Genomic DNA, 24012 nt, shown 5'->3' with positions numbered 1-24012 from the left:
CTCGATCGCAGAGCAGGTCCAAAACTTAATTAAAACGTGAGGAATCTCCACTAGGAACACAGGTGAGTATACCTTTGCAAGATGATGTAGGATTTTGGAGGAAAACCTTTTAAACTGTTAAAAAAATAATAAAAGTATTGGCAAATTAGGAAATTTTGTTTATTTTCGTGACAAACCTACACGATGCAATTTCCTTTCCGTCACTGAACGTAACATTGTACGGTACAAAATTTTATCGCAAAAGCTGATTTGTCGGAGTGCAGTTTGCTGACATACTTTACGGCTTTAAGAATTGATGAAGAAAAAAACGCAGCTTTCGTTGAATTAATTTATTACACAAAACATATCACTTAAAAAAATAGCTGCACCTAAATAACTAAAGGTTTTGAGGACATAAAAGTTATCTTTCATTTCACAAATAAAAACTCAAAAATCACAGCTTTGGGTCGGGAAAGAATCAACTGAATAGAAAACTTGAAGGAATCTAGGGAAAAAATAAAGAGAGAAAAAATAGTCTGTTGAACAGATCATTTAAACAGGGTTGCCACAAAATTGAGGAAATTATATTTCCTGACATTTCTCCGACGCATTTGAGAAAAATTCCCTTTGAAATAGTTTCCAGGCAAAATGTTTTCGCACTTATGACAGGCGTATATTTACGATTCGTTGAATTCAAAACTATTCACGACTCATTTTTTTCTCCAAAATGCGATTTGGTGCGTTGTTCTTGATCTCGGTTTGTAATGATAGTCACGAGGAGATTCTACTGAATGGATGTTCTTTTCGATTCAAACAGAGTTATTGTTCTCTGTGCTGCCGTGATATCGAAGAAAGCTATAAGCGTCAAAGTTTCGAAATCGAGTGCCCTTCAAAATTCGTCTCTTTTAGATGAAATCACTGAAATAGTTAAAACAGCAAAATTCATCTCAATTGTATGAAAACGAGACATATGAGAAAGCCGTAAGTTCGCAAAAAATGACGTGGTTTTAGGCACGACAGCTGTAAGTGCCATTATTTCTCCAGAGAGCAAATGAAAACAGTGCTTTCAAGTAAAGTGCCGCCCTCTCCTGCCAATTTCCAACCTGAGAATGTGTTTGTTGTGTGTCAAAAACGCAACCACGAAAGCATGTAGAAGATAGCACTTACGGCTGTCTTGCCTAACACTAGCCTAACATGAAAATGAATAATCTCCTTTTCAAGGAATTGAAATAAAATCTGTCGATTTTAATTAGGTATTCAAACGATTTCTGGGAGTCTTTTAAACGATTATTAGCAATTTGGCAAAGAATGGAGGCTTCTTTCGATAAAATTTCCTGGTCAGTAGCTTCTGAGCCCGTTCTCTCAAAACTTGATTTTTACACTCACTGCTCTCTTCGCTATCCAGGGTGGCATGAAACATGAGGAAGAAATGAAAGATTGGAAATTTCAGTGAAATATTTCATGAGATTTTACGAGGCTGGGAAACACTTCATATTTTTCAGGGGCTAAAGTATGCAGACCGCACTCAAACACACAAAAACTGAAGAAAGTCACAATTTTGACATCTTGTGAAACATGAAAAGGAACCGGTATTTCTCAATATCTTTCATGCGGATTTCTGAAACTTCATGAAATATTTCGCGTGAAATTTCAAGATTTTATTTTTCATGATAGGCCTTGTCTCCACGGGACGTTTTCATGGGATTTTTCCCAAGTTCGAATCGCAGGAGTGAAACTTCTGGGATTTTTCCCAGTTACCGCCTCCATGGGACGGGGCTCTTTGTAGTCCTGCGACTAATTTGCGCGGGAAGATTTAGTTAAAGTCGAGTATTTGACCGGGATTAAAATAATAATTGCACTCAATTGACACATTTTTTAACTAAACAAACATGAACAATGTAGTAATGAATAAAATATCGCAAAATTCGTTTTCACTTCTTCTTCTTCTCTCAGTGGGTCCTAGGGGTACAAGTACCATACTTGGTACTGGGAAAAATATTGATTAACTCAATATTTTTCCCAACTTCGTAAGTGGGATTTTTCCCTGGACAAATCTCGTGAAACGGCTCGTGGAGACAAGGCCATATATTGCCACCATGTCGTTTTCGCGCAGAATGGATGTTCCTTTCGATTCGAAGAGAGTTGGACGTATTTATGCTACAAGGAACTATGTACATAGGGTTTGCGTGAGACATAGTTCCTTTTAGCATAAATACGTCCAGTCGTTCTCAGTGGGGCAGGTAACGGGCATCGTTTACATAACACGCCACGTAACTTTTGAAGAACTCACCAGTATACAGTTTTTATTTTGACTCTAATTTTAATTTTTGGAAATTCCTCGCCTTGTTTCCCCGCGAAATGGCGAGGACCCAGCACCATTTCTCCACCTCGTTACATACAGTTCGGACCACTTCTCAGTGTTTTTTTTTTTTCAAATATATATGTCGCAGGCAAATAGTGAAATCAGGCATTTTATCAAATGCCTAGGCAGTTGGTTAAATTTTGAAGGTCTACAAAATTTTGTGAATTTATAGCGGAGATCTCACGAGTTTTCAATATTTTAGGAAAAAATAACTCATCAAACCTACGAACTCTTTTTGTCTATGCCTCTCCGATAGCTTCTCATATTTTTAAACGTTGAAATTCTAAAATTTCTGTTTTTTATGACATCCTGCAAATTTCCAGATAAGTGTCCGCTCAGGAGCTAAAAATCATTTAAAATACTTTTTGTGTGACGCAAATTTTTACCGATCATTTTTTCTTACGGGAGCAATCACATATTTTGTCTAAAATTAGGAAAAGAATCAAAAATTTCAATCTAAGTTAATTTATTTGATTATTTGCCTAGGCATTTGACAAAATGCCTGATTTTACTATTTGCCTGCGACGTATAGAAATATAGCAGCATTATAAAAACGAGCATTTGTAAATATTTCTACGCATGATGTGGCTGAGCTTGGGCCAAGATTTTGACGAGTTCTCGGTGGACCAGAGTGAAAGACTTCCTGTAGCCGGCCTCGGAGAAGTGGAGGTAGTCGGGAGCATCGAGGTGGCTGAGGGTCCCGTCCGACTGGAGCAAGTCTGAGCCGATCTCCAGGAATTTCGTCCGGGGGATGCTCGGCAGCTTCCTTTCGACAATTTGGTTCACTTCGTCCTGACGCAATCGGACCGGGTTGCTCGTCTGTCCCCGCGGGAGAAGACTCTGGAAAAAAAGATATTACATGAAAAAAAATTATTATAAAAATATAGATGAAAAATATAGTAACGATTTCTTTACGCCTTCAAATCCAGCGATACTCTCCGCTTTGCCAAGGAGTTAGTTTAGTTGCTTAACCGAACCTGACACAGATTATTGATGACATTTCACGAACTCGCGAGTGTGCTAGCTGGCACCATGTATCAAAGAAGAAGGCGCTAACGTATGTTTGAATTTAAAGCATAATAATCCCTACTTCCAGTATCGTTTTTCACTTTAAAACGATTTAATTTGTTAATTAAACATGAATAAATTGAATTTTGCCGGCGATTGCTAATTGCCTGCAACATATATACCTGAGAATGTTTCTGAAGAAATTAATGAGAAAAAAAATTACTGACTGAACAATCACGATCACTGCCTGTGCAAATGTTGATTAAACAATACTAAAGCACTTTATCGATGGTGAAAGTGCAGAAGTGCGAATCTCGGAAAACACGACTTTCCAGGAGAGTAAAAAAACTGTCTGCATTCCTCTTTACTGTCGGTAGAAAAGTAATAATTCTTGAGGATGACAAGAATAAGATGTTTTTTCAAACTCCATTAGCGGTTTCAATAATTTCTCGAGCTGTTAGAAAATACGGCAGAAATGCCGAGATTCGCGTTTTTGGCACTAAGAATCGACCCTTCATCAGTAGATTCGCATTTTTGCACTTAGTGTTTTAAACTTGTTGGTGGATTTGGATCATTTGAGACTGAAAAAAGGGTTTCACACTTAAAATTCCTTAACAGATAAAATTTAGTTGGTCATCGATGCTCCATCCATCCATGCTTTACGCTTTCCAAATGGACCTGTGGACATAGTACCTTTTCTTCAATTTTGATTATTCACAGTTAATCAAAGAAAGCTCATTTTATCCGTGCGAAACTTTTTAAATTCACAACCACTTTTGAGTAAGTTGCGGTCTTGTAAACGGCGACACTTTCACTTTTGCTTGACCGAGCCAAGGGACTTAAAATAAAAAATCTGATCGAACCGCTTGCGCTCTCTTCTGTGAAATAAGACGTAGAGACCAAAAACAATCTTATAATTATATAAAAATAATATTCCTCGGCATTTTTCGCATATGCGGCTCGATTTGCATACCAAAATTATGAACTTTTTGGTCAACATCACTGCACAAGGCCACTCACAATGGATACATAAGAGCGCCTTCAAATCCATCCGTAAACTTAATGCAAAATTCGGATACCACTATTCGTGCGTCACGGCAGTCATTATGCCCGGAATTCGAAGGCGAATCGTTGCCCTCAGGCCTCGCGGTCGGAATAACAGCAATGTCGTTCGATAATCATAGAGAGAAAAAACTCCGGGGGCCACCCACCGGACCCCTAAGGAGCCAAAGCCAGGGGCAGCCCACCTGGCAACTAAGGAGCCAAAGTCCGGGGTCGCCCCCCTGACCCCTAAGAAGCCAAAGCCGGGGGTCGCCCCCCTGACCCTAAGAAGCCAAAGCCGGGGGTCGCCCTTCTGACCCCTAAGAAGCCAAAGCCGGGGGTCGCCCCCCTGACCCCTCTAAGAAGCCAAAGCCGGGGGTCAGCCCCCTGACCTCCGGCCGAACCGAAAAACAACGCGCGGACGCTACTTCAATATTAAGCGTCCATCGCCTTGGTAAGGCGCAGGGATACTACTATTTGAACTCTACGGAATGCGTGAGGTATCACGCTTCAATTGAAGGCGTTTCCGAATCTTCTGTATTTACATGACGAGACATTCCAAATTTGTTTGCATTATATTGTCGATTTGATTTCCTTTTATTAATTAGTTAAATTGAATTACATTTTGCAATAAGGGACCGCTATTTCTGGCTCTTACCCTAAAAGCACTTATCTGAATGAGGAAACCAATGGCATATATGTTGCCACCTCTTGAGTCCAGCAGTTCCAGCGTGGATATCCGAAATGCATAGTAGAACAAGGTCAATGGAATGTGTGAGTGCGGGACACTTCCCGGTTAACGTCATCGGTAAACAAAAACCAAACACTTGCACGGATTTTCTTATGAACTCATGCCCCCTATACACTGAAAAAAAAATCTCGGTGTATTTACTAAGAAAAGTGTAAAATTACCACGAAATCAGGGTTCTATTTGATCCCAGTTTTTTCTTGGTAAAATTACCATTTATGGAATTGGTAATTTTACCGAGCAATCTCGGTGAAATTATTGAACTTTCTCGGTAATTTTACTGGACCTTGGTAAAAACGCCAATATTTTTTATCGACTGTGGTAGAATTACCGAGATAAAATGTCAATGTTACCGGGAATTGATTACCAATAAAAGTGGTATTCTTGCCTGAAAAAAAACAGTAAAAATACCGATTTTTAGGTAAGCTTACCAGTCTGTCTTGGTAAAATTACCAATAATTGATAAAAAAAAAGTGAGATGGTAAAAGTACCAACGGCCCTTGGTAAAAACGCCGAGAATTTTTTTTCAGTGCACAATTGCGTGTTCTTTCTGAGTGAGACCTCAAGTTAGAAACATGGCAGATTAGTTCTCATTCGATGAGGGCGAATAAAGCATTTTCAATTGATAGCATTTTGAGAAACACCAAAAAAATGTCTTGTCCGTAAATACACAGCAAAAAAAAATCCTCAAAATCAGCACATTTTCAGAGAAAAGAGGGGCTTGGGATCCACGTAAAAATGTGCGAGACCAAAATTTGACCATATTCATGTTACTGAGGTCCAGTAGCACCAGGAATTTTGAGTAAAGCAAAGGTTCACAAGGATTTTTTTTTTTTTTTTGACACCCTAATGTTCCTTGTCCCATTTTAAGTTTTTGAATACATCGAATAGAATAGAGAGATATATAAAGTAAGTCAAATCAATTCCAGTTTATGCTTACATCAACAAGAATAAACGTCTCAGGTAAAACCTCTCGGACAAGCTTGGCAACTTCTAGAACTCCCTCTGCCACATTCTCAGGGGGTTGATCAATGTTGTTCGTTCCTATGTGTATAACGACAGCCTGCCAAAAATAATTATAAATTACACGACAGAAAACCAAAGAAATCCCACGAGAAAAATGTTTCACACATACACATACGTATTACAGGTCTGCAGGATCGTTTTGACTGCATTTTTTAAAAAGGAACCAATCACATTTCAAGGTCGCTAAGATAATGCAACTGTTTTTACCTTGAAAATATGTGGGGCTTGGAGGACAAGGCGCATAGGTATTATTATTGAAAAAATTAAAATATTCATGAACTCGACTAAGGCTGGTTGGGAAGTATACTTTGTGAAAAAATCACGATTGAAATCCAACTTTGAAACATCAGAAAGTGACTTTAAACTTCCTTTTTGCCATAAGGGTCTGTGCAGGTAATTTTGAGATTTAAACACGTATTTCTTGAAATAGAAAAAACTGCACTCTTGCGCCTTTTCCTCCAAGCCCTTCATATGAACTGATCATCTAGACAAGATTTATCTTTACTCCCAATAGGCTATACATTTAAGACGAAAATTACCATTGTAAATTAAATTTTTTGCATGAATGATATCAGTAATTTTATTGCAATGAATGTTAAATTGCAACATTGAAATGCTCTTGGTTCCTTCTTGCAAAGTAAAATCCATTTTTTGGAAGAAAGGAAAGACCAATATGTTTTTCAAGGATTATCGGTGGAGTTAAACCTTGAGTAACTTCTATGTGAGATTGGGTCAGTTGCGCTGGTCTCAGAATCGTGTTTTGACGCTGGATCTTTGTAGATCGTCTAAAAATAATGAGATATGTCTAGTTAGAAGGGGAATGTCCCGGATAAAAAAAAAAAAAAAAAAAAAAAGAGATGTCTAAACAGCGACTTTCTACATTCGAAATTAACTGAGATATCGCGCTTTGAAAAATTCGGTTTATGACGTCATCCACCGCGGTAGTGACAGTAGTGACACCCTTGGTTTCTACAACTTTGCTTTCATCAGTCAGCGAGACTTACATTTGCACTGGTTACTCAACGAGTAACTCGGATACAAGCAAGGTGGAAGAAACCACGGATGTCACTACCGCGGTGGATGACGTCACGAACCGAATTTTTCAAAGAGCGATATCTCAATTAATTTTGAATTTAGAGAAGTCGCCATTTGGACAAATCTTAATAAATTTCGCTGCTCGACAAAAATCAAGCATTAAAACACGATTCTGAGACCAATGAAACTGACTTAAAGCCTCAAAATGCATCTGACAGAAGTCAAATTTCCTTTCCCGAAGGGGAGGGGGGGGGGGGGCTCCCCTTCATGAGACATTGTTTCCTTACCTTGGGCTTGATATTTTCGAAAATTCCATCTTTGATTCTCCACAGAACATGCTCAGTACGGTCACCGCCGATCCCGCAGTTGAGGCAATGAAGAGGGGCGAAGAGTTCGTTCCAAATCGGTTGAAGTGACAAGAAACTCACTATCGAGTCTCCGATCAAAACCACGTCTGGCTCTTTCCCCTGACATTCGGCCTTTATTCTTTTATGCTGTAAACCAAGAAAGGCACTTTAATCATCTCGTTAACAAACGCATATTCCCAAGTAGCAGTGATCGCGATAAATAGCGATTTTATCGGTTGCTTATCGCGATTATATCGGTGGCAATATATCGAGATATCATCGCATTAAAAATTGCGATGTGTGGCGAACAAATCGCTACACATCGCAATTTTCGGTTCGATAAAATCGCGATCAATTTTCGCGTCGATGAAATCGAAATTAAATTGCCATTTATTGCGATTTTTATTTCGAAAATACTTAATTTTTGGTAAAAAAAAAATTAAGTATCATGGGGGGTTGTCAGCGGGATTTTATGTGACTAAGGGTTTAAAACAGAGATGTTGTTTGTCGCCAACATTATTTAAAATTTACCTCGAGTGTGCTGTCAGGGAAAGGAACACCTTAGCAAGGAAGGCTATAGCGATGTTAAATGGAATCCTCTGGGATCAGCGGATTTCCAAAGATAACAAGAGGAGGATATACAACGCTGTAGTCAAAAGTATATTAACATACGGATGTGAAGTTTGGCAGCTGAAGAAACGGACACAGGATATGCTAAGAGCAACGGAGATGGATTTCTGGAGACGGTCGGCACGAATTTCTAGGAGAGATCGAGTCCGTAATGATAGAGTGCTGACGCGTATGAGTATCTGACGATAATGGAAGTCGAAAATGACATCGTGTTCGACGTCATGACCAGACAGCTTGTCTGGTATGGTCATGTCAATAGGATGACTGAAGAGAGGCTGCCAAAAAAGATGCTTGATTGGGTTCCTCCTAGGAGGAGACGTAGGGGACGCCCAGTGAGAGGTTGGCGACAGGGGGTGTTGAGTGAGATGAGGGAGTGTCAACTCCCTGATGACCTGTGGGAAGACCGAGCTTTGTGGCGATAGGGCGTCGTAGAGCGCCGAAGAGCGCTGTAAAAGCGACTCGCATGTATGTATTTCGAAAATATAGCGATAAACCGGGCACCGGGCGATAAAATTGAGATTTTATCTCGATAGGATCGAGAATAATCGCTCAGATGTTGATGATGCTAGCAATTTTATCGGCGATAAAATTGCAGTACATCCCGATTCTTCCGTTGAAAAATGCTATTTGGGTTGCATCGTGCTGAACAGCTTGTCCAATTCAAACTTTCAGATCACAGTGAGCGAGTTCTCCGCTGCTGTGATAGCGTAGAGAGCGGTAACTGCAAGAATGAAGTTTTGAGAAAATGGGCTGAGCGGAAAATTTTATCGAAAAAAGCCTCCGTTCTTCGCCGAATTGCCAATAATCGTTCGGAAGACTCCAAGAAATCGTTTGAATACCTAATTAAAATCGACCAATTTTATTTCAAGTACTTAAAAAGGAGATTAGGTATTCATTTTTATGTTGGGCTATACTGTTAGGCAAGATAGCCGTAAGTGCTATCTTCTGCAAGCTTTCGTGGTTGCGTTTTTGACACACAACAAACACATTTTCAGGTCAAAAATTGGCAGAGGAGGGCGGCATTTTACTTGAGAGCACTGTTTCCATTTGCTTTCTGGAGGAATACAGGCACTTACGGCTGTTTTACCAAAAACTAAGTCATTTTTTGCGCACTTACGGCTTCCTCATGTGTCTCGTTGACATACGATCGAAATGAATTTTGCTATTTTAACAGTGATTACATCGAAAAGGGTTAGACGAATTTTGCGAAGGAAACTCGATTTCGAAAATTTGAGAATTACTGCTCTTTTCGCTATCACGGCAATGTGGGTGGAAATATGACTTCTTTCCTCTAAAACTTAAGGAGGCGCCGAGATAGAATTCCAGACCACTCCCGCCATCTTGGATTTTTGATTTTAGAAAATTCGACTTTTACGTAAAAAAATATCCCCTGACACCGGGATGCACAAAAATCAATCGAACAGGAGCCGAAATAGCATTTTAGGCTACATCCACCATCTCGGACTTCTGAATTTCGTAAACTTGAGTTACTATTCAAGTATTCAAGTCTTCTATCGAAAATGCAGACTGAAAAGGTTCACAAAAATCGATCGAACAGGAATCGCAAATCGTAGGATCAGGAAAACCCCGCATTAAAAAAGTGACAAAAGATATCGATCAATTTGCGTACAGCAGTGCGCCTTCATTTCCATCAGATACTGTGCAACACTTCCGTGGTGGAATAGTTGCTCAGGGTGCCTTCCAGAGCATGGCTTCAGCTTGGTGGAAGAAGATAGCACGATTACCGCTGAAATCATAGTCTAGCGTGTCGCAGTTAGACATTTTCTCGTCATCGACGGTGATGTAAAATACATTCTCGCCTCAATTTGCGACGTTGCAAGTTTTTCACGGCCTATTTTATGCAGGTAAACATGTGGACACTTAACAATCTGCCGTGATTTCTCTGAGATAAGATGAGAAATATTATTTTTCAGTCCTCTGCTTAATATTTCCACATGGAATGATATTTTGTGTGATGCTCTTCAATCGATAGCACCAGTTGTGCACATAAATAAAAGAGACGTTTAGTTGTAGAAAGCGTTTTTTTACAAGGTGTACCTACCTACTGACGGTAATTTTTGACATGGAAAGTTTTAGCTAATTTTACAAAAATAAATAAATGAATGGCAAACTTTTTCGAACGTACCTACAAGTAAGAAGTGTCTTGACTTAACATCCAGGATGTCTAGCATCAGGATTTTCCCGATTCTATCAGGATTTGAGGAAAAATCGGTCGTAAAATCATGATTTGAGAGAAGTCGACCGTCCGATCGGATTTTTCTATCGAGCTATTTTTGTGAAGTGACATTCGCCCTCCGCAAAAAATCAGAATTTGGAAAAATTATGAAATCAGGATTTAGGAGTCAAAACTTAGGACTTCCCAAAATGAAAAAACAAGCAGGAAGCTCCAACGCATTCGCGTCGGAGAGCGGCTCTGGCGACAGTAGTTGTAGTCAAGAATGAGGGCCTAGACACATTTTGTCACTGATGTAAGTACAATCCGACAACTGTCGATTCATGTTTTGTAACTTAGCAGATTTACGTAGCCGGTGTATAAATGTGTATTGGCCCTTGATATGCAGAATGCATGGCACTATCACTTGTTGTATACTTTTAATTTTGAAGGCTCTTTGGAGGTCCGCATCCTAAAAACTCTCTCCCACAGTATTTTTTTTAACTTGTCGTTGTGATTGGGCGCCAATTTCTTTCAATTGAGTGATCATCTTCTTTTTTTGTCAAATAACTAGTTTGTGCAACAATAAGACTGAAACTGACTGTAACTGGAATTTTGTCTTTTTAGATATTTGGTTATTTTGTATTTATTAGATTGTATATTTTCACAGCCCTGTGATAAGAAACTTTGGAATGCATGGTTGATAAGTCGTTTAGCGAGGCTGCAAAAAATTTGCATTTTTATATCTGAAATTGTAGGTAATGGTTTTGAATATCGAATTGCGATATATTACACGGTTAAGATAGGGCTATGTGTCTTGTCGTAAGCGGCGACATAGAGTCGATGTCATTTCAATAATCGCCCCGATGGCCACGGTAGTTGTTAGACGTTTACGGTTTCCTTGGTAACCTTTGTTTGCTATCAGCTGATATCGAATAATATGACTAGGAAGCTCCAACCCAGTGGTTGGAGCTTCCTTAACCGCGAAAACTTTAAAATTCAAATTTTCAAATTTTGAACGTAAAGTACATTTTTTCCATCACGAGATTAAAGCACAGACAAGTTTTGAATTATTGACTGTATCACCATGATTCCAAAAATACACTACACAACATAGCATTGGCTAACAATAAAACAATATGCAATAACATAAAGTCATGACAAGGAACATAGCCGAAAATGGCGCCGATTCCCATCAACCAAAGCGCGGTCTCTCCAATGTAACATGGTCCAATGATACTCCCCAGCTGGGACCGTCCGGAATAGCAGCTCTAGTGCAAGCACCAGAGCCGCTAATACTAGACACCGTGCATTCATGATCAAAATCGACTACTTCTGTCAATCCGGACAGAACATTAAGTGCGAACAGACTCTGTCATTGTTGGGGGATTTGTTGAATGGGAAACCACTCTACGTCATTTCTTGGAAACTTCCTTTGTACGAAGAAAGGTGCGTGAAAACTTTCAGGAATTATATTAGATACTTAGTTCTCCTTCAAAGAAATAAAATAGGACCGGAGTTTTTCAAAGACCGTAAACGAGATACGTGGTCCGATAGTTTTAACGACAATTTTTATTTCACTTCTGGGCTACAATGCTTCATAGTAAGAAAGCCACGATAAATTGACGTTTTTAAGAAGTTAACAAGCCTAGATGTCAGTGACACGGATCGTTTTGGTACAAAAACGTCGTAACTGTAAAGATTTCGTTTTATGAATTACCTTACATTTCAAGTCGAGAACAAGCAACACCCTACCCCCCTATGAACTTTGAGAAACCTGTGTTGAGACAGAAGCAACGAGGAATATATAATTATAATGGAGTCGTACAAGAGGGTCTTTCAAAAGGAAGAAAAATAAAATAAGACATCATTGGTCAATTAATGACTTAATATGATATGAATGATATTTAAATGATAAGACTTGTAGACTATTTGTAAAATTATGTATTTCTGAGATAAAAAAAAAAAAAAAAATCATTGGTAATGCAATCAATGTCTTGAAATTTTGATCGATGAGTCTCAGAGTATACGAAAATTTTCAGCATCAGAAACTGAACATCAACTCCAGATCGGATTATTCACCCAAAAACTCTAAGTCAGATTCCTTGCCATGCTGAACAGTTTGAGATTTCTCTATAAAGATCCTTTGCCTGACTCCATTACGTGTATTCTTAAACTAAAAAATCAGAATTTTGAAGGCGTATTTAGGATGAGATTCAATAAATATTTTTTAAGCGAAGATTCTTCTTACATTATTGGAAAGAAGGACTTGAAAGGTTGTTCGGTATCAAAATCAATTTATTTTATTAAATTTATAAATCAAAATTGAAAGTACAAAAGTTTTCATCACTTGAAATGAATGAGAGAAACTTGAAGCTATGGTGAGTAACACATAATTAAAGGGGGAGAATAAAAAAGGAAAAAAATAAGGTCACAAACAGAAACGTAAAAATAAAAAACAGACCGTACTGAAATCCTTCATTTATGACTTGCGTAAAAATCAATATAATTACAGGATAGTAACAGAAAAATGGTAAATAATATAATTGTACCACAATATTTAACTTTTCAGGAATAAAGCGACGAAGGTTCCGATCAGGGAAATAGTAACACGAGATCAAGGATTCTAGGAGTATAAAAAAACACAGGAGTGATAAATTACAAAGGGCTACCAATCAAAATGAATAGTTCAAAAAAGTGATGTTACAGAGTAGGTGGTAAAATATTACATTTTAAATTTTGTTCAGGATAAATGCATGAATAAGGCCAAATTTGTGTACAATTAGAGAAAATTGATGAATTGAGCCTAATAAAGTGACAAGAAAAACATGTCGCTGGCGATGATAAGATGAACGCTTTGTTGGATAGGGAAATTTTAAATTTCCGGAGGAAAATTGATGTGATTTATGTAATAAAATTTCTACTTCCGTCGATTGTTATGATGTGTTCAAATAATGTTTCCTCCTCTCTTATGAGTCCAGCCATGAGAGTTTTATTTGCCTATCAGGTTCTCTGGTTTTAATCTCTATAAAAGACAGTTGCACGGCAGAGAAAATGAAAATGGAAATTTACTTGATTTGTGTAAAATATCAACACAGTTGACCCCATTAAATATTAAATTGAGGAACTCCAGTAACTTAGAGCACTTGAAAGCTTGCAAAGATTTCTTAAGACACTTAAAATGAGTGAGTATTTAACCATGACAAAACTAATTTCGATATGAAGACGAAAAACAAGCCAGAAATTTTGTAAAAATGTCATGATTTTATAGGTATAATGGTGTGACTGAGAGATGAGAGGTCTTGGAAATTATTACTAGACTTTAAGAAGCTCTTAAAAGTGATCCTAACAAAACAAAACATAAGAACGAAAAAACAAATACACATTGAGGTACTTATAACTAATAATAGCAAAAGCAAAATCCTAGGGGCCAAACATATGAGCTAAATTTTTAAGTTTGAGAAATTTGCAAAACAAAATTGTGAAATAATAGAGGAAGGCCTTTACTGTTCTTTTAAAAACCAGAGATTTGGAAGCAGCGCGCTAGTAGGTTGTTCGAATGTTGACATCATGGGTCTGTGTTCAATAGTTTTTCTTGGCTTTTTATAAGAAACACATAACCTTTCCAACACCTAAAATGGATTGAAGACCTATTTTTTCTGTTGATAATGTCTGCTCACAGAATCTTAAGAGCCCATCTTCATTTGATGAAGTGACTTGTTCACTTCCAAGAGGATAGCAGTTCTAAGGAGTCTACTTTTTCGTTGATGCTTCATTAATTGACTGTAAATGAAAATTAAGAGAATTGACTTAATTACTTCTCTTCAGAGTCAAATAGACATATTTACCCTGAAAGGAACAATCTCGCATGCAAACCCGGTGCGCAAAGTTCTTTCCAGCATTAATGCGCCCATTTGAAAGACAAGGAGCTTAGGAAAACTGTGACTGATGAGAGAAACATTTCAAGAGACAGACACCTCAAAACAGTAAATATTCCGACTCGGAAGATTGTCTTCGGATTATTTCAACGAGCAACAGTGGCGTGGGGTGCTTTGCGATGAATCGACTGATCGGCCATTTAAACCTATGGAAAAGGATCGATAAACAGGGTGTTCGCAGCGAACACCTTAATAATCGATTCTTTACCATGAGTTTCAATGACATAACAATCGATGGATCGTAATTCACGCCACGCCACTGACGAGCAATTTAGTAACGAATGCTATCATGTTGTCAGCACTAAAACAATCGATACAGCACACTTTAAAGCCCTGCAAATTAAAACATTCATTCGATTTGTCATTTTATGAAATGCAACAACCTCCACCACCAAAAGAACCAAAAACTTAATTTTGCTACAAGCCCAGGAAAGCCTTAATATACTAGAAAACATTGTAGCAAGGACATCAAGTAGAGTATAACAATGACAAAGTAGTTAAATGATAGAATGAAAAAGAAAATAAGTTGACCCTCTGACAGATCATCCTTGTTTTTCAGTTTTGAATAGAAAAATAAGGTATAGGTATCAGATGTGTGTGAAAAATAACGACCCTGATCGAAAAAGGGCTTTCACTAATTCTACTTTCAGTTTGAAGTCCTTTGCGTTCATGAGTGACTTAACCTTATCTTTTCTGGTCCTTTTGCCAAGGTGCGAGAGGGATTCATCAGGCGATCTTAACATTTTCAAAATCTTTGAACATCTACCATGAAAAAATAACATTTCATTCATTAAAAGAAAAGTTAAGAGCTGCTTTTCATTAGACGAGTCTCGAGACAAAGAACAGTAATATGTTTGAGGCTGAACTTGTCCTTCCATCAAACAAACATAAATACAACAAGATCTTCAACATTCATAAGGCATCACGACTTCAAATTTTAACCTAAATTGACTTACAAAATAAGGGTGAAGGAAAAATAAGCCCTCACAAAAAACTAGATCACTAACCTGAATGGATAATCTCACAGAAATGCTTCAACTAATATACAAAAAAGCTGCAAAAGCTGATTCAGATTCTTTGAATCTGCTAGGGCTAGATCCATCAGTATAAATTTGAGAAAATAGATACAGCCATAAACAGAATCCAGCTATTTGAAGTGAATCTATTTTTGAGAAACTTTAACAACTTCAGCAACTCAATGAGAAAAAAAAGACAGGAAAAAATGGTACAACTTAAAAATGCTCGGTTTCCTTCCAAATAAGCCCCAATATGTACAGCCCGTTTCAGCTTACTTGTCAGCTTACTCCGTTTTACAGGCATTATAGGGAATTCTCAATTCCGCACATACTGCGAATAAGGACAAGTTATCTGAAACAGGCTCTAGCAGAGTATGCTTCCCTCGATCTAAAATACAAGGATTGAAGAGCATGTGTCCAACATTTTTATAATTGTAATTTCAAATTTTGAGTGCTGCAGGAACCTTTTTTTAAATGCTTAAAATAGTCACCAGCCTATTTAACACCGCTGAGTCGATACGGAATTCCAATAGGTGCACCACTAGGGCATCAATACCAAGAAAAACAATGATAGAATACTTAAAATAAATACAGTAGTAAGGTCCCGATAATGCTCTTTGATATTGAACACAAAATAATTTAGTTTGTTAGAATAAGAGATGAGTAAAATTCCAATAGAGGTACCATTCAATTGTGGTGGGTTATAATTTTCCCACGTAACTAGAAAGCATGATTTCAAAATATTTCATCTACTTCATAAACATTAATAAGACCATAGAAATCTCGAGAATTGATTAAGTCCAGACAGATGGTGGTCTGAAATGGACGTATTTCTGTCAAACGGAACTAAGCGCAATAGGAGGAGGAAGATAGAGGGGGGCTTGGATTGGCGGCGGAGTCGGGCGTCGGGTTCATTCCGTCCTATACTCACAAAACTTTTCCACGGCACTTAGTTCTGTTTGATAGAACGCGCTATCCGGGATTCTAAATTCCTCAAAAGGAACTCAAATTGGCGCTTAGTTCCGTTTGACAGAAATACGTCCAAATGTTACACACAGAGGAACTTGAAATAAAAATGAAGGAAAAAGTTGAATATCGCATAAAAGGTGCTCATCTTTTCATTTTAACGTTTGGATTTAAAATTTAGAGAGCAATTTGATGAATTTTTGTGTGTTGGTCAAAATAGGATACAATGTAATCATTACATCTACAGATACATTTTCAGATTAATGCCATTTACACAAATTTTTAAAACGTATTTCTGTTAGCTGATTTGATCTTATTTATCTAATTGGATTAGAGAAGTCAAAGAATTAAAGGTAGGATGTTCTCAGTGAAAATATATTGCATTCAATGTTAAAATTATTTGAATGGAAAATAAAATCTTTCTTCTAAGAAATCCCTGTCTTCATTTTATGAATTGTTGTGTAAAGCTAGCAGCAATGGAATCTCAAAATTTTCATGACAGTGACAGATGACTGAAAATGCGGACATACTTGGTGCAATATTTATTTAACAGGTTGGTTTGACCAGCTTTGGAATCCCCTGAGAAGAGGAAGTAAGAAAAATCGGTTGAAATACAATTGTGCGTTTTATACTCCCTTATTTTAAGGGAAACATTTCAACTTTTACATTGATGCTAGGGTTGGTACAACCCACAAAATTATACAGAATATAATATACATACTTAAATTACAAATAATAAATTAAAAGCAGGAACAAAAAAATAAAAAAGGGTGAGGATAATGCACTTTGTTCTTAGACGTAAGCCATTTCAACGAATGAAAACTAAGCGATTAAAAACTAGAATTGCAACATGAGAAAGAAAATTAAATAAAAAAAACTTTCATACAATCCTAAATCATCCTGAGAGGAAGTCATAGAATTTAAGACAAGCACAGAATTGAGATGGGATCCTTGTTCAGTTACAATGAAGACTTCTTGCGACAGAATTGTACGTTTATACAGGATTGTTCGATTCTCACTTAATGAAAGGATTGATCAAAATTGGTCTCTAGGTTTGGACTGTCATAAAAGGCAATGATTCGACCATTTTCGAGTGGAATTCATTCTTGTTGGGAGAAAATAACAATAAATAATTTGGAGGATACTTTGCATGAAAATAAAGTCGCATGAACCTTTCCATGAAATTTGCAGCATCAATTCTTTGTTGGCTTAAAACTGTGGTTTGTGAAAAGACCTGGTTGGATGATGAAACTCAGGTTGCACTCATAGGCAATTGATGAGGAAGCTGAATGATCTAAAAATTTATTTGACAATTTATCAAGATAAATGATCATAGAGATCAGGGATAGGGAGGATAGGGGGGGGATTCATCAAACACATTCATTATGCTTCCAGATAGATTGAGAGTTTGATTATGCAACCACGTCTTAAAAGCAAACCAGAGCCAATTTCTAAGTCGCCGTTTCATCATTTTAAAAGGTAAAATAAATAATCACGGGAGGCAAGGTATGTTCTCATTTCAAATGCTCTGAAGCCAGAATTCAGATCACACCAAAGATCTTACCATGGGCTCTAACAGATTCAACAGGAATAATTTAAGATACATTTAACAGTGGGATCAATTGAAAAACACAGTCTTTAATTTACTCCGAAGGAGTTAAATCTCTTTCGACTTCGTGTTCACTGAGTAACTGAATAAGAAGCTCATGAACTGGTTCAAAACACTTGTGGTAACCAGCATTAGTTGGTCTCAGGTAATCTAACATATCATGGTGGCTGATTGTACCATCCGGTTGGACTAGTTCCTTGCTAATATCAATGTATTCCAGTTTCGGGAAATTTGCAACTTTCGAACAAATTTCTTTGTTCGTTTCTGCGTAAAGTTTTCTAAGTGGGTTGTCATGTTGACCTCTCGGCAAGATGCTCTGTGAGGAGAAAAATAAAAAGAGTTAAAATGGTGGCACAGTGTTGTGAAGAGAGTTGGAGATACTTTCTTGGTCAGCGTTACCAGCAAGAAAATAATGACCTTACTGGTGAGAGACAACCTCGTGAGCACGAAAAAAAATTGAAAATTAAACACTGTGCAAATTTCGAAAGGCCGAAAAGTGAATTTTTTAGCACTTTCACATACATTTACAAAGGACTTGGCAATATCAGATTGGTGGTCAAGGAGAGCCCTTTTTTTTTTCGAGGTATTATGAATGCATACTCTCACGATTCTTAGTTTCTTAGCGAAAAGGAGCCTTCCAAGAAATAACAGCATACGGCGCATTGACTTTTAAGCGAAAGCACATCTGAAAATCCAGTTCAAAAGCAATGCAACATCTCCATGTAAATCTGTTACGAAATTCACTTAACAGCCCAAATTTCTCCAAAATCGACACATAGAATGATCAATTTTTAAAGCTAATTGTGTTTAGGAGGTCATAAAGTATACCTAAAATAACAAAATATTGTCAGTGCCAAACTGCATCATATCTAATGAAAAATCCTTTTTGTAATATTCTACCACTTTAAATGAAGATAGGATTTAATATCCCGATGTCTCCATTTTTTGGTGGCAGCCCTCAAATATTTCCAAAGTACCGCCATCAGCAATTGTGAGGTAAGCAATTACTGCATCCCCCCCTCACTTTTTTAATTAAGAGAATGTGCTTGCTGAGACAAGGAACATTTACAATTAATACAAGAGATGATAATGATTTGATTGCGCTTATATAAATAAATACAAAATAAACATAAATTCGCATTGTTGCAAACCGAGTAAAAGATATTCTAGATTCGATATTAAAATTTAGTATGTTGAAGTTTTTTTGCCAACATGCCTTAAAATTCAGCATAAAGCTGAAATTGTCAATATAGAGGGAAAAAGCTCATATGAGCACAGTTTTCCCTCAAAGAGATATGCTGTTTGGTGCAACACTAGTTACGTCCATTCAGGAATTGGCCCAACAAGGCCGAAACGAGTCTGCAATTGCCTTCCTGAATGGACGTAACTGGTGTTGCACCTAACAGCATATCTCTTTGAGGTAAAGCTGTGCTTATAAGAGCTTTTTCCCTCTGTATTGAGAATTTCAACTTTATGCTGAATTTTAACGCATGTTGGCAAAAAAACTCCAACATACTGTCTCACGACCCGTGCATCCACCGCAATCAGTTTGGGATTGAAATTTAACTGCTTTAATCTTCACAAATCACTTTTATTTTAAGAAAGGTGTTCTGGCTACAGTTAATGACATATCCACAGCGTAAGTCTGCAATCACATATCTTGTTTGCGGTGTCTGAAAATCTCCGCCTCAATGTTATTTTTTTAAAGGAGAACAAATCGACATCATTCCTTGAAATTTTTGCAGAATTTTCTTCACACAGAGAAGAAAAATCACGGCAGTTTTATAGAATTGCCGTTGAGTGGTTTTCCATTCAAAAAATAAAGTATGGCAGGAAGTCTGTGATGTTGCAAACCAAGTTTTGTGATTACCAACTGACACCGTCGATATAGGGTTAATGCCCGAGTTGAAATAAAATTATGTTGAAAACTTACACATATAACTATGTTGGTTTCTGGAAGCTTCGATCTGATAGCATTTGCAATCTCTAAGATTCCTGCTGATATTTGATCTGGGGTGTTTGATGTGTTGTAAGTGCCGACATGAACAACAACCACCTATCAAAAAGAAAAAGATTAATTTAATCTTGAAAATATCTGCAAGGATTCTGGATTATCTAATTAATGATGCAATGGGCATAGAATTGAAAAGGAATAATGAAAGAAGAAAGCAACTTTGTTACCATTGTGTTATTCAACTTAGCAATTACCATATTATCCAGTTGTAGAAATGATGATGTTTTAGATACGTTGATGTTTATTTTGTATCATCAATATTTTCATAGCAATTTTCGGACAATCCAAGGTGAAGAGAAAGATATCGACGCAAAAACCTTTTTGTCACTAAAAATTTGTATTTTCGCCACAGGAAACACTCCCTAGTTTATGGTTCAAACCTACAAGAATGTAAAGTTCTATTAATTTAATTCCACTTCGTTTCTAAGATAAAATGTTGAAGTATTACTTTTGATAAATTTTAAAGTAACCCTCCAAAATGTTTATAGAACTCAAGTGTTTTTCCGAATTTAACCTGTTATAGTAAGAGTTGACTGCAGCTCATACTTTCTTCCCCTGAAAATTTTGCTTTTCAAAAAGACTATCTTAAAATTTTTCATGAATGGAAGCGTAGTAAGTACCTTAGGTTTCACATGATCAAGAATACCATCGTTTATTCGCCATAAAACATGCTGAGTCTCATCAAATTCGATTCCAAAATTCAGGCAGTGCAATGGTTCAAACAAATCATGCCAAATTGACCGGAGCATCAAACAGTGGATGATAGAATCTCCAATTAGGACAACTTCAGGTTCGCGTTCTAGACCTTCCGCTAAATTTCGTTTGTGCTGGAAAATGAAAACAAAGAACTCACTTACACAAGACGAAACTAGGAAAGTAATTTAAAATAAGTTGAAAAATTAGTCAGAAAATTTTTTGATGTAACAGCAGTAAAGATCAGAAAAAAACTTAGTCAAGTAACTGACAAATTCTGGGATTAGAGATTTGAATAAATCTGATTGTAGGACATTCTTTATCAGAAAACCTACAAAATTTGTTTTAATACCTGTCGCTGCTTCATGGTAAGATAAATTGTTTAAAAGTAGATTGTTTGAATGAAAGAATTAGATTATATAAACGTAAATATTCAAAGGGATAAGACCACTTGATTAATTCAGGTGACTTTACCATTAGCTGTGCTCAAAGGAGTCATTGAAAGTCATTTCTTAAAATTGCACTTTTTGAACTGCTGACTTCGAACTTCTCTAACTCGAATTTGGTTTGACATCGTGAAGTTTCGAGCTCTCATGTGCCTGTAAAACGCTCTTTGCAGCAACGATACAAATGATTCAATTCCGAATTGTTCAGAGCAAAGATTCCTTTTCTCTTGGACAGTATAACATGGACAGAGTTTAATAGAGAGGCACCAAGTCTCATCAAGTTTGAAGTCACATTCTTTCAGTAAAACTCAATGTTAGGAACAAAGTTTGCCCCCTTTTTTCACATTCAAAATAGTATTTTTCGACTTGGAATTTGTGACTGCAGTGAATCTTTAACAAGTTGCATTCAAAACTACTCCCAACTCACTTTTTCCAGGATGCGATAGGATGCATTTCTTTTAAACGCAGCCCAGAAGTAGATTCTTTGGCTTTTTGACAGGTTGTAGGTGATGTAAGTACCTACTTTAGTTTCTTCATTGACTAACTGGTCTCTTTAAGATAGTGTTTTTCCCAAAAAGCCTTGAAAAAAATACCCTTGTCTTTCTTAAAAAAATATTAATTTACAAAACAACCGATGAAGCTAAATTCTAGACACATTATTATAGTCTGTCCCAGATACGAAGAGCCCTGGAAAATCAGAATAATTTGCACTATGTAGAAGCAAGGTATCGTTCGTTCTATTGTGGCCGACTAATCACCGAGCCAACCCCGCACCGTACAGAGGGTTGGTTATGAGCTCTGCGGCGCGTTGGCGTCTTACGCCGGGAATCCGCTCCTGGGCCTCGGGAAAACCATCGCGGAAAGATGCGAAGGGAGTATGCGTTGCCTCAAGGTGGCTTGCGACCCTCTGTGCGACGCATGTGAGAGGCGACGAGATGACAGGTGACGAGGGTCGAGGCACCCCAACCCGCCAAATAGTGCTAATTACTCTGATTTTCCAGGGCTCTTCGTATCTGGGACAGACTATAGAGGGCAAAACTGCATTTTTGAAAATCAGAAGTTAATTAAATATATACAATTCACGCAATGTGTTATTCGGTGACCTACTGACAGTGAAACTACAAAAACGCATAACGAGGTTCACATCACTGCAGACTTGCTGTCATTATTTATTTGTTTCAAAATAAGAAAAACTTCGCAGTTCGCGTCGTTTCTTAAAGGCGTCTCCTATTTATCCTTTCAGTCTGCAGAATATACGGTGAAAAATTTCAAGCAATAGTGCTAGTTCATCTTCCTCTGATAGAATGAAATGGAAGTAGAGATTTTGAAACACCACAAACGAGATAAACATTTTTGAGTTTCATTGTCGATATTTACTTACCACTTGGCCAATTAACTACTAAAGCTCATGCATTGAACAGAAAGCAAACTATTCATTGTGGCTGAAATTGAATATTGGATCATTGTGGACATTTTTAAGGAAATAGGGTGAGTTTCCTGTTTCAAATTTCATTATTTCCGAAGAAATTGTATTGAAAATTTGAAGTGCTAAACACAAGCTACAAGGAGTAGAGACATTATAATTAAATAAAAGACATTCATAGAAACTTGGATTTAGTACCCACCTGTTAAATTCTAGATATCCAACTTCATGTTCTCCTAATAGTATTACGGATGCAATAGCGTCAAGGAACCATTAAACGAAAATAAACTGCACATGCAATCACACTAGAACTTTGGATGAAAGGGTAAAAGTGACACTGCGCTGCTCTTTAAAAACGTACAAATTGTTTAAACAGACTAGCAGTGATCCACTTCATACAAATATTCCTCTCTAATTGCACTCTGCTCCAACCTCAACTGATACAACATATGAAGGCATATTTTTCAAGTGGTTAGACCAGATCTGAATATGAAATCAGTGGTTTAGTATTGCATGATATTTAAGTCTCAAAAGCTACTGTGCTGTCCTATATTGCCTTCCTCTCAATGCTCCAACTTGTTGGGGAAGCACCGCTACCCCTTGAAATTGTTTATAAGTAAAACTACTTTTGAGGTTAAACATTCAGAGGAATTGGTATGCTAGCAAAATCATTGATCCTCAAGACGATCAAACACTATCAGAAAATCCATCATACCACAAGTATCTTGAATTAGTGAGGCGTTACACATGATCTACATTTATTAATATGTATTCACATTGATAGTTGATTTGCTTGAATAGTATTTTCAGCGTTGTTTTGGCAGCAAGTCACTACGGCATTTCAAATCTTCCTGACTCGCTCACCTGATAAGAGAAGTTGTGAGATGAGTCTGGTAAAAGGTTTTTTGCACTCATCTCTGATCTTGGAGCCTGGAGTAAATACCTGCCAGGAGTTGAGCTTGGATGATTCCGATTACGAGTTTGATAGGAAATGAAAAAGTCCAGAGTGAACTGAGCTGGACTTTAATGTAGGTAATATGATAGAGTGGTAGGATGCAAACATCAAGATATATTTCCCCTTAAATTAAACCATAAAATAAAGTTGATGAAGTTGTGACGTTCACATACTTATCAATTCGCATAAAGTGAAAACGTACAGATCAAAGCATTTACGCCATGAAGAACAAGTGCAGATACCTACATCAAACCAAAGTTATTCAAGCGTGAAATTAGTTGAGTACAAGACAATATTGAAGTGGATATTTTTAAATAGATTGAAATCAAGAGAAAAGAGGTTTATCTTGAAGAAGAGTGTACCTGGCTCATCCACCTGCCGTCGCCAAGGGTGTCTTGAACCATCGTGGGTATAACACAGGGATTTGACATGACTGAAACACAATAGTTAAGCTCAAAAGAATTTATTCACCGGAACTAATTTCAGAGTTCAGTTCCACTACACACGGATAGGAAATTATTCACTTTTCACTTCTTCACCTCACAGCGTGCTGTTTTTCTACTAATCACAGCAGGTTCTTATCGCTTGAAGCAAGTTTGCAGA

At 37.3% G+C, this 24012-nt stretch overlaps 1 protein-coding gene across 2 annotated transcripts; it reads right to left on the bottom strand.

The window, feature by feature from the left end:
- Nucleotides 1–314: 314 nt before the first annotated feature.
- Paf-AHalpha (Platelet-activating factor acetylhydrolase alpha) lies at nucleotides 315–24012 on the bottom strand. Of its 2 annotated transcripts, none has more exons than XM_019058577.2 (4): nucleotides 23772–24004; nucleotides 7487–7693; nucleotides 6079–6201; nucleotides 315–3181 (listed from the first exon to the last, which is right to left on the bottom strand). In XM_019058577.2, exons 1-4 carry the CDS (start codon nucleotides 23838–23840, stop codon nucleotides 2915–2917), a joined length of 666 nt encoding a protein of 221 aa, XP_018914122.2. In that variant the 5' UTR covers nucleotides 23841–24004; the 3' UTR covers nucleotides 315–2914. The 2 variants fall into 2 exon arrangements, with proteins under 2 accessions (XP_018914122.2, XP_018914121.1); XM_019058576.2 differs by lacking the exons at nucleotides 315–3181; nucleotides 6079–6201; nucleotides 7487–7693 and adding exons at nucleotides 12627–18194; nucleotides 19812–19934; nucleotides 20513–20719 and having other exon boundaries at nucleotides 23772–24012.

The sequence above is a fragment of the Bemisia tabaci genome, chromosome 6, assembly GCF_918797505.1.
Source record: "Bemisia tabaci chromosome 6, PGI_BMITA_v3".
Lineage (NCBI taxonomy): Eukaryota > Metazoa > Arthropoda > Insecta > Hemiptera > Aleyrodidae > Bemisia > Bemisia tabaci.
This window is presented reverse-complemented; position numbering and strand designations above follow the sequence as displayed.

Bases quoted from the DNA above. Each gene is read 5' to 3' on its own strand.
- Paf-AHalpha (XM_019058576.2), bottom strand. From the start codon at position 23,840: ATGTCAAATCCCTGTGTTATACCCACGATGGTTCAAGACACCCTTGGC. The intron at 20,720-23,771 runs GTACACTCTTCT...TTCATTTTCCAG, and splicing joins ACGGCAGGTGGATGAGCCAG to CACAAACGAAATTTAGCGGA. The intron at 19,935-20,512 runs GTACTTACTACG...TCTTTTTGATAG, and splicing joins TTGATCATGTGAAACCTAAG to GTGGTTGTTGTTCATGTCGG.